The sequence below is a fragment of the Lithobates pipiens genome, unplaced genomic scaffold (genome assembly GCF_037356315.1).
Source record: "Lithobates pipiens isolate NorthernLeopardFrog02 unplaced genomic scaffold, aLitPip1_a1.2 Scaffold_8, whole genome shotgun sequence".
Classification (NCBI taxonomy): domain Eukaryota; kingdom Metazoa; phylum Chordata; class Amphibia; order Anura; family Ranidae; genus Lithobates; species Lithobates pipiens.
In genome coordinates this window covers 262,999,647-263,011,615 of record NW_027507903.1, presented here as the reverse complement: position 1 = coordinate 263,011,615, position 11,969 = coordinate 262,999,647, and the positions used below count along the sequence as shown (strand labels likewise).

The following is an 11,969-nucleotide window of genomic DNA, read 5'->3' as shown; positions in this document are numbered from 1 at the left end:
CATTTGAACTACTTTTGCCCTAGATAAGAATCCCAGGACGTCATTGTGTTTACGTCCACAGACAGAAATCACCATTACCAACGTGCGTCATATTGTTCGCAATGAGGGGATGCTATATGAAGCAGCAAGGGCTGACAGAGGTGGGCTGGGATATATTCAAAGTGCTCTCCAGTAGACTTGTGACATCATTTCACTGCTTATATACTTGGGGTGGATCCAGCACTCTCATTATGGTACACAGCACTGAGAAAGAGAAGATCTGTTAGTCTCAACTGCATTTCTGTCTTTGAATGGACTAAAGTTTCCTAAATCATTCACAATGCCTGGACTAAGGATTCAGCTGGTGTGTCTGATGCTTCTTGCTTTTACCTGCTGTGGGATGTGCACAGGTAGTGTACACACTTACTATTCTGAACTGTTACTATGTTTCTGTGACTATCTCTTATTGCTTGTTACATGATAGAGCTGAGCAGCAAAATATTGCAAGCTAGTATGTATCTTAGTAATGTTTTTTGTTGTTATGCTGTATTGTGCCCTTTGTGTTTTACATGTGTCAAATGATGAATGTATGCTTTTATGAGTAACTTGCCTCGTAAGACATAGTGTATTTTCCTATAGTAGATCATACTTAATATACAGCTTGCTGTTTGTCATGAGAAAAATGATAACTGTGTATCGTGAAACAGCTTGCATGAAAGCTTCATGAAAATACAGCTGGTTAGGTACATAAATAGATATGAAAAAAGTGCTGTGGCTTATAGTGAACTTGTGTTAGAATCTTTACCCTTCTTGCAAAATACTAAAGTAATATCTATCATACAGGGAGGTAAAGATAATACTACTAGATTTTTTTTTTTTGTATGTGTTATGCACACAAGAATCACTTCTGACAAGCCTGCAGCCCATTCTAATTTAGAAAAAGGGCTTAATATAATTGACAACCAAGGACCTTTCCGTTCATAGTTATTTCATTCTGTTTTGGTGTGGGTTTGCAGATGCAAAGAAAGATAAGCTGCGGTTGAAAAACTTTATTCTCATCTACCTGAGCTATCCAGGAGATTAATTATTCAAATGCACATACATTTCTTGTACTTTCTTTCTAGTAGGCAAAATCTATAAACTGCATAACGTCCTAGCACAGAGAAAACTCATTAGTAACATCAAGCATGCCTGTGCACAACGGGATCTAACCATATACAAAAGCATAAGAGTATGCTACCAGTTAAATGTGATATGTTGGTTTTCCGTAAGTGCTAATGATTATATTCACTCATAAGCTTCCTTTATTTAGTTTTACTTATACCATAATCAGGATGGGACAGTACCACAGGAGAAGTGAGTTTTCAAGGGAAGCACTTCTGGGAACTACACTATTAAGATGTTGACCACCTCAATACCCAAGGGATGAAAAGCAAGTGGATTACTCAGCTTTCCAACATCTACCAAAAAAAATAAAAAATCAGTTTTGGACTAAATTATTGAACCTTTACTAATTAAAGTGAATTGACTGACTAATTGGTATCTATCTGCCAGTGCAGTTAGTCATGATTCAGCGACTTTGGATCTCTGCAGTCTAACATGTGAACATTGGGTAACAGATGATTGCTCATTTTGCACTCCAATGAAAATATGCATTGTAGATTGAGAATGTGTAATTTAACATACCAGATTAGTTGACACAATAAAGCACGTGCATGTGAGAATGTTATATGTCAATATTCAAAAGCAAAGCTTGTACTTTTGTCACCGTTTGTGGCTTAAACAGATTGCTTCTGGAACTATACTAGAGAAATGTTGTTAGGTGCTGTACCTCTTGGCTACTGATGTGAATATACATCATTAGTATGTTATCCTTTATCCATTAATTGCACTGCAATGGAGCAGATGAGAATGCCATAGGACAAAATTGTAATATTTGTCTCCTTGTAATTAGTTATATTTTTCTATAAGGCTACTGGCTAGTATCTATTCCCTAAGCAGCACCATAGATATAAATGAGCAGTCAAGGAAAACATAAACTTCTATTTAGGATGTTACATTTCACATGAAACAGCTGAATAAATGGACAATACATACATTGTTCATATTATAATTCTTCAATTTAAGTACACAGCACACCATTACAGCCAAAGTGCAATTCAGTGCATTTAAACTTTATGGGGAAATATTTTTAACACATTTTTTAAGGGCATTTACTATTTAGATTCATCTGTACTTTCAACTGTTAAAACCACATTTGCCGAAAATTACCAATTGCTAAAGTTACCTTTGCCCCATCATAGATACAGTGAATATTGGAAGCACGTTTTTGTGAATGGAAGGCAAATATGTATAGACTCCAAAGGGCTAGATAACACTGATTTATAAAAAAATGTTCTGAGACAAAATGGAGCTGTTGACCATAACTACTAATCAGGTTAACGTCCATATTTGAGGAATTTGGTTACTATGGTAAACATCCTAATTGTTTCCCAGTTTTCCTTGCCATCAATCTCCCGTATATTTGTGTTCTAACGTAATAATTATAAATATTTTGCCTTAGAAGGTTGTCAAGCTAGGGTAGTAAAGAGCATGACTGTATCTATATCACTAAAAGATGTTTTCTTGTTGGTCGCTATAGGTTACTGCACTTTAAACATTTGACTTTTCCTTATGAAAAAAATAAAATAAATGCTAGAATCGAAATATGGGTTTTTCTTAAACTGCTGAGCACATAATCTTTGCACAGCATATTTGCAATTTTAGCAGTAAAATTCAACATATTTTAAAGGCTGCGGTATATGTAAATTACCTATGACACCGGACTGGCTGAAATATTAATTTACATACAAGCAATGTCTCACTATTTGGGCTAAATAACATGTGCTTACTGGGGGAAACTAAGTACCATTATTAGCAAAGTGTTTTGTGCTGTGAAATAACAAATGTGCTGAATTGTTGTAAGTAATATATATTGAATGTTAACCAGTATAAACCTAAATATGTAAATCAATATGTTCTTTTATAAAATGTTGTTTATTTAGTAGTTATTAGTATTAGTTTGGAACCATGCATGATTTTATAGATATCATTTTGCATATTTTTATGTTTTTTTTCTTGTTATAGATTCAGAAGAAGAGATGAAAACACTAGATGCAGATGTACTTAGCAATATGTATTCATCAAAGGTGTGTCATCTATTTCTAAGTGCATTTCTAATTAAATTTAGTCTTTGTTTAGTTAAATAAAGCAGTCAAACATATGATTCTGCAAGCAATAGAGTAGAATAATAGAATTCTGAAAGGGAAAATATTATAGCCATTTCTTATACTTCTGTATACCATGAAAACAGCATTCCTTTAATCTCACATAGCATACTCTGACCCGTTTACTATTGCCTAAAATAGTTGGAGTGGCACTATTGGGCAATCATACTTATTGCCAGAAGTCAAAGTGTCTGTCTTTGTGCATTAAGAGCTCTTCGGGATTTATGACCTTACATACAGTATGTCCAATAGTCTCTGGGAGTTATTTACTAGAAAAGTATATTTTTCACCTAAATAAGTAAACCTGGGTTCACTTTGAGCTCCTGACCATGAAGACAATGGATAGATTTTTGTTTTACTAAAGAGTGCTTTACACGTGATTGGGTGATTGAAGTTAACATATCTTTAAGGAACAAAGTGAGTAAATTAATCTTTTAGTAAATCAGTCACTTTGTATTAAATTAGACCTTCATGATAACAGGTGCCAGTCATATGGCCAATCATTTACTGATGGCTGCCATAACTACTAATGTAAGAAAAGCTCAAACTGTTACATTTCAAAATTCTCATGAATTTGACATTATAAAAGACAGTTAGACTATTATGTGCTCATATTGCCTCATGGATCTCCTTTCTTAACTTTAAATAAGTGGCATATGAGTGATATTAAAGTAAATTAGCTTTAATCTTCTTTTTACCTCTTGTTATATGAGATCACTTGAAGCTACTTAATAGTACTCCTAGATATATTTCATGTTTCTTAGCATCAAATCTTCATTTAAAAGAAAGACATTTTTATAACAGTTAATATAATAGCATTGATTAAAACATTATAAATGCATGAGAGGAAATCTGGTAAAAGAGCTACATCATTTAAATGAGAGTACTATGTGAATCAAACATAGGTTGCTAGCATAAGTGGTCCAGAATCGAAACGACATATAATGATGGATATTATAAGTATAACAACCAAAGATAAAATTTTAATTCAAGCAAAGTTTTAACAAACAAATACTAGAGTCAAATTCAAAGGAGACTATATATATTATTGGGTAATTGTATTTTAGCTTTCTTTTAAGTGTATATGTTTTTAAACTATTGTTTTATATTTATTATATATACATTTATTTTTTTGTTACTTATAAACATTTAATGAACAAAAAAGGATTTCCAAAGCGCCATGATGTACCAAAATAGACAGCACAGCAAACATGTTTTTTAATTTCCCATGCATATTATTGGGTATTTAAAGTGCACAGCCTCACCTTATTTTCTAACTTTGTTACTACTAATGTATTTTTTCTAATCCTTTAGTTATTCAGCCCAATTGAGCCTGGCCATTGTATTGCACAATGGCCACCTTTTTCACTCTCCTCTCCACTATCCCTTCCTCACTTTTTATTTATTTTATTTGTGTGTGTTTGTCACGTTTTGTCACTGCACGTGTGATGAGTAGGGTGTCGGTCCTCGGACCAATCCTGAAAGTCTTTGGGAGGGCGGACATAGGCCTTTTGGCTTGGTCCAACCTCCATTGGGGGGGCCTACCTTCGGGGAAGCCCCCATAGTACCAAGTACCTAGGAGGTTCTGTTTCGGCAGTCCTCCCGGGGAAAGGAGGTCTCCCGGCTTCGGCTGGGAGACCACTGATGAGTCTGGAGCCTAACGTCCCTGGGGATCAGTGTATGGTTCTTCCTTGTGGTGGACATCAGACACCCGTCTGCACTTTTTAGTGTTTCACTCTTTATGTGTGTGCACTTTTTTTATGCACTGGGTGGAAGTTTTTTGGGTGTGTTTTGCACGCCATGGGCTTTTTCAATCGAAAAACAGCAATCTTTAAGTCTGACCACAGATTTTCTATTGGATTCGGGTCTAGGCTTTGACTAGGCCATTCCAACACATTTACATGTTTCCCCTTAAACCACTCAAGTGTTGTTTTAGCAGTATGTTTGGGGTCATTGTCCTGCTGAAAGGTGAACCTACATCCTAGCCTCAAATCACACACATAGTGGCACAGGTTTTGCTCAAGAATATCCCTGTGTTTAACACCATCCAACTTTCCCTCAACTCTGATTGGTTTCCCAGTCCTGACTGCTGAAAAACATCCCCACAGAATGATGCTGCCACCATAATTTTTCACTGTGGGGATGGTGTTCTTTGGGTGATGTCATGTGTTGAGTTTGCGCTAGACAGCTAAAAGTTCAATTTTAGTCTCGTCAGACCAGGGCACGTTCCTCCACACAATTTGGGAGTCTGCCACATGCCTTTTCACAAACTAAAAACGTGCCATTTTGTTTTTTGCTGAAAGTAATGGCTTTCTTCTGGACACTCTGCCAGAAAGCCCAACTCTATGAAGCGTGCGGGTTATTGTCGTCCTATGTACAGATACTCCAGTCTCTGCTGTGGAACTCTGCAGCTCCTCCAGGGTTACCTTAGGTCTCTCTGCTGCCTCTCTGATTAATTGCCTGGTCTGTGAGTTTTGGTGTGCGGCATTTTTTGGCAGGTTTGCTGGTGTGCCATGTTCTTTCCATTTGGTCATGATAGATTTGATGGTGCTCCTAGGGATCATCAAAGATTTTGATTTTTTTTTTAAACTTAACCCTGACTTCTCAACAACATTGTCCCTTACTTGTTTGGAGAATTTCTTGGTCTTCATGGCAGTGTTTGGTTAGTGGTGCCTCTTGTTAGATGTGGCAGCCTCTGGGGCCTTTTAAAAAGGTGTGTATATGCAATGAAAGATCATGTGATACTTAGATTGCACACATGTGGACATCATTTCATAAATTCTGTGACTTCTGAAGGTAATTGGTTGCACCCAAGCTTTTTATGGGCTTCATAACAGAGGGAGTGAATACATACACATATGCTAATTATCTGTTTTTTATTTCTGAAAAATAGTTTTATGTATATGTTTTTCTAATTTTACTTTACCAAATTAGGCTATTGTGTTATAATCCATCACATATAATTCATATTAAAAAAACATTGAACCAAAGGCTGTAATGTAACGAAATAGGTAAAAAGCCAATGGGGGTGAATACTTTTGCAAGGCACTGTATATATTTACTTTTACTATGGTAAACTAAACTATGGCTACTTGTATGCACAGCCAATAATCAACTGTTTCATTAACAAATTGGCAATCCATGTACAATCTGAAATGACAATCTTTTCAAAATGCTTCTTTCGACACACAGGTGTTGATTTACTAAAACTGGAGAGTGCAAAATCTGCAGGTCTGCATAGAAACCAATCAGCTTCCAGGATTTTTTGTCAAAGCTTACTTAAACAAGCTGAAGTTAGAAGCTGATTGGCTACAATGCACAGCTGCACCAGATTGTGCACTCTCCAGTTTTCGTTTCAATATATTTTATTTTCAATAAAAGAAAGAAACAACAGTGAACAGAGATACAAAGGTATAATGATATAATAAGGGCCATCGACTCTAATATGACTGGCAAAGTTGCTTGAGTAACAAATAGTTAAAGACAGATTAAGTCGGATTAATTACAAGAAAAATACACAAGCTGTAGTGTAAAATGGTCATGGTTTCAGGATAGCGAGTAGCATCTCTGTGTCTCTGTGTCTATCTTGCATATTATTCATATTTTGAGGATGGGCAAGGAGGTATTGGGGGGGAAGCTCCACCACCCCGGTAGGGAACATGCTGTGGCCGGGCTCCTCACACCCCTTCACCCCCGCCCGAAGATTACTAAGAATTGTACACACCTGTATATACCCCAACTAGGCCTAAAAGGTAAAATGATTAAACAAGTCAAGTGGACTCAGAAAACGTTGGGCTTGATGCAAAGTAGGATAATTATTGATTATTAATTCCTGGTGAAAAAAAAAAAAGAAGGGTGCAACTTATAACTGTTGTTTAGGTCACCAGGAAGATTCTAAATTCAGATCCATGAGAAGATTTTATGCCCAAAATGGCGTATTCTGGGGCAAGTCCAACCACACATGGAGCATGTCTCCCTTTAGTTTGCATCCTTGAAAACAGAGGGAGGATGCTGCTGGAAAAAATGTTTGCCAGCTTCGAGGGAACTAGGTACCATCCAGCAGGGGTCAAGTCCTGGGGAAAAAAGTGTGGGAACTTCCACCCAAGATCCACTCCCCCACCAAAAAAATAAAACATTATACTCTCATATGCACGAACACTTCAAAAGTGGTATTTTTCATCCAATTTTCGTATTGTGTGTATGAAGCTTAACTGTTAGTACATAAAAAAAAACAATCCTCAATAAACATAAATACGGTAATTTCTGAATAATCAGCATTCATTCAATTACGCTTTCATGCAAATGTGAACATCATGTTCTGATCTTTATTGGGGAATGTTATTTTGTATATAGAGTGTCTATGTGGTGAGTTTACACTTTTCATTGAGCAGAGTTGGATAGCACAGGGTTAAACGGAAAAGTCATAAATTAACTGCACATTATCTGGACAGAATGCTTAGGGAGATAGTGATGTGTTGCTGCTTAGGAGATGTATGTTAGCTTGGGGGGCTGAAAACTCTGCAGGGCTCCAACACACACTCGCTGCTATTCCAACCCTTCACATATTTCCACATAAACTTCCCTCCTGGCATTAAACTTTGCCAGGTATTGTGCTCAGCTTACCACCCCAAACTGATGTTCCTTCTTCAGCTCACCTCTCTCCCTGCATGTCCTGTGAGCAGAATAGCTTCGCTCCTCCTCTGGGTTCTCTCATCATATGGCACTGAAGATAGAGGAGGGGGGGATTCAGCGGAACACACAGAGCAAGTATGCAGGAGACTGGGGGGGGGGATGAGGAGACAGAAAATCAGTTGGGGCAGGCGGGGAGGAGCGCATCACGGGAGGTCTGACTAAATACAATCTCTTAGCAGCAGAGACCTGATCTACCCGTCAGCTAGCTGTGATTGACAGGTAGATCGAAGAGGAAGCTGTCATGGGGCCCCCTACTGGCAATGCCTGAATGGTCAGTCCACCCCTGGTGTGCGGCACTTACTATTGCGAGCTGTGTCGATGGCTGCTGGTGTATCACCTGCCACACAGCTCACATACTTCAAAGTCTTGCAGGACTAATGGGAATGCTAATGGGAACTGAGTTCCTGTTGTGGAAAAAGTACAGGAACTCCGTTCCCATGTGTTCCCACAGGACTTGAGCCCTGCCATCTAGTTAAAACTTTTATGCTGGCTTCTATGAGACCTGCATTAAGAATACCCTTGTAAGATTGGGAGAAATTCCTGTGCCAAGTTTCCAGTTTCCAATGTTGGGACAAATCTTCCTCCCAGGCCAGCATGTAGGGTGTCTTGGACTGTATGGACGATAGTGCCTTGTAGATCACCGAGATTCCCCCCTCTGCTCATCAGCCTGACCACGCCATTGTTCATATGCAGTTATTTGAGGTCCATTCAGAAGTGTTGTGCACCGTTTGTGTAAAAAGTCCAAGATGTGTGTGAATCTGAAGAATTCAGACTTAGGCATACCTAAGTTACTGACGCAGAATGCTTTAGAGAGTGGGCCTAGGGGTCTAAGGAAGTGTTCTATTCTGTAAAGCCCTTTGTCAAGCCACCACTTGAAGGCTTTTATGTCAAGGCCCAGGTGAAACTCCGGGTTTTGGAATAGGTGTTTTAACGGTTCTGTAGGGGAGGTCAGTTGGCTGTTGCTTTTCAGGTTGTCCCAAAGAGCGAATGAGTGTGACAGAGTTGGGGATATGATTGAGAGTCTCAGTTTCTTAGAGCTCCAGAGGAGATAGTCCAGTGTGTGAAGGGGAACTGCCTGCCTCCAGTCGGGTTGTTTCCATCGTGAATACACTGTTGGTAGCTGTGCCAGTTGTGCTGCTTGGGAGTACCAGAGCAGGTTGGGAAGGCATAGCCCCCCCTTCTACTCTGGCTCTAAATAAGACAGCTTTTGAAAATCTGTGGCCCCCCTTGCCCCATATGAATTTTATAATTTAGCCAGAAAATGTTTAAAGCGGGAGTCCGCCGGGAGTCTGCCGTTTTTTTGTTTTTTTTTAAAAAGCCAGCAGCTACAAATACTGCAGCTGCTGACTTTTAAAATAGTGACACTTACCCGCCCAGCGCGCCCGCGATGTCAGCACCCGAAGCCGATCTCTTGATCGTCTCTCGGGTGCTGCCGCCGCCATCTTGCGTATGGGAATCAGGACGTGGAGCCTTTCGGCTTCATTTCCCAGTTCCCTACTGTGCATGCGCGAGTCGCGCTGCGCAATAAGGATGGTCCCCGCTGTCTCTGGGATCAGTGTGTTTCTCAGCAGGCAGCGGGGGACTTTCGGAAAAGGGCATAGATTCTGCGGAAAGGGGCGTACCTTCTGCAGAATCTACGCCAGAAGTGGGTGCAGATACCTGTACTGTACTGGTACCTGCACCCCCCTTCCCCCTGAAAGGTGCCAATTGTGGCGCCGGAGGGGGGGAGGATTCCAATGAGCGGAAGGTCCACTTTAGGGTGGACCTCTGCTTTAAGGCAAGTTTTGTCAACTGGGATCGGAAGGGCTCTAAAGTAGTACAATATGTGGGGGAGTAAGGTCATCTTAATCGTGTTGATTTTGCCTAGCCAGGATAGGGAGAGCTGGGACCAATGGGAGTGGTCTTCCTCCAGTTTTTTGTAAAGTGGTGGGTAGTTTGTTTGGTGAAGGAGTTCAATCCTGGGGATCAGTTTTATCTCCAAATAGGTAGCACTCTCCAGTTTTAGTAAATCAACCCCACAGTGCGTGTGCCTCAGTGCACTGCTAGAACTTTTTTTCTCATGGCCATGAGCTTGTGGTGGATAATGTGCATCATACTTTTCTTTTGCCAGTTTGGCTGCAGGATGAGATGGCAGAGGTGATGGGTCAATGAGGCAAAAAGCAAAATACAAGTATGCCATTCTTAGAACTGCTGAGGGCACTGCTCGGGGAAAAGTGGTGGGAGCATGTTGTGGAGAATCACTTGTTAGTGTCTTAGGCTTTTTTTAGTAGCCCTTAAACCAGTCTCCTGTTTTGCTTTTATAGCAGGAGTCTATAAGCTTTGCTAGCCTGTAGACTTATGCTTGTCATTACAGAACTATGTAGGACTGAAGCTTGCCATGTTTGGCAAATGCACATCTCTTCACCTTCCACTGGAATACTTCATTTTCATCAGTTTGGCCACTATTAGTGCATCTGCTAGACAGGGGATAGAGGTCTCATCTCACATACAGAAGATCAAACAGACCTTCCTCTTTCTCATCATTCACTAACTACTATCTTCCGTTTTTGTTTGCTATATTGGAGGTTTATATTGTGCAAATTGATGATAATGTGTTTTAGTCTGAACCTCCAGTTATGTCAAAAGTTTGCCTTTCTATGATTTAATCTGATCCTTGTATTTGATTTACATGTTTTTTTGTACATCTTAAAATACCAATAAATATACAATAAAAAAAAAAGAATCTGATTAGGTGTCACACAACCAAAAGCTGCCCTTTGCTGAGTGCACGAAAGCAAAAATTCCATACTCTGCCTCCATCCTACGAAAGATGGTGGTTAACTGTTTCATTGCTAGTAAAGGTAGTTGGGTATGTGGAGGATGGAATTCTAGTGCATGGTACCATCATTAATTAAGTTGTATAAAGCAATCCTGTTCTGCCTTTTCAAAGTGGGAAAAACATTTAAGATGAGTAACATCTGCTAAAATGGATGTATAATATTTCAGTGCACAAGCAGTTAATACAGTGCCTTGAAAAGGCATCCATACCCCTTGAAATTTTTCACATTTTGTTATGTTTACAACCAAAAGCATAAATGTATTTTATTGGGATTTTATGTGATAGACCAACACAAAGTGCCACATAATTGTGGAAGTAAAATGATAAATGGTTTTCCAATTTTTTTACAAATAAATATCTCAAAAGTGTGGTGTGCATTTGTATTTAGCCCCCTTTACTCTGATACCCCTAACTAAAATAGAGTGAAACCAATTGCTTTCAGAAGTCACCTAATTAGTCACCTAATTTGTAAATATAGAGTCCACCTCTCTGAAGCCCTCTGAGGTTTGTTAGAGAACCTAAGTAAATAACCAGGAGTAAGGCCAAGGAACACATCAGAGAGGTCAGGGATAAAGTTGTGGAGAAGATTAAATCAGGGTTAGCTTATAAAAAAATATCCTAAGCTTTGAAGATCTCACAGAGCACTGTTCAATCCATCATCAGAAAATGGAAAGAGTATGACACAACTGCAAACCTACCAAGACATGGTCATCCACCTAAACTGACAGGCAATGCAAGGAAAGCATTAATCAGAGAAGCAGCCAAGATGCCCATGTTAACTCTGTAGGAGCTGAAGAGATCTACAGCTCAGGTGGGAGAATCTGTCCACAGGACAACTGTTAGTTGTGCACTCCACAAATCTGGCCTTTTTGGAAGAGTAAAAGCTAACACTGCACATCACCCTGAACACGCCATCCCCATCGTGAACCATGGTGGTGGCAGCATCATGTCATGGGGATGCTTTTTTTCAGCAGGGACAGAGAAGATGATCAGAGTTGATGGGAAGATGGATGGAGCCAAAGACAGGGCAATCTTAGAAGAAAACCCGTTAGAGTCTGCAAAAGACTTGAGACTGGGGTGGAGGTTCACCTTCCAGCAGGACATCACAATGATCCTAAACATACAGCCAGAGCTACAATGGAATGGTTTATATCAAAAGCATATTCATGTGTTAGAATGGCCCAGTCAAAATCCAGACATGAATCCAATTAAGA

The 11,969-nt window shown here is 39.4% G+C and overlaps 1 protein-coding gene across 1 annotated transcript in view; it reads left to right on the top strand.

Annotated features, from left to right (window-relative positions):
• The first annotated feature begins 215 nt into the window (after window positions 1–215).
• Window positions 216–11,969, top strand: part of NTS (neurotensin) — a 50,889-nt gene continuing 39,135 nt past the window's right edge. The window contains 3 exon segments of the mRNA XM_077471681.1: window positions 216–261; window positions 264–389; window positions 3,106–3,167. Of these exon segments, the coding sequence (XP_077327807.1) occupies window positions 231–261; window positions 264–389; window positions 3,106–3,167 (219 nt within the window). The 5' untranslated portion in view covers window positions 216–230.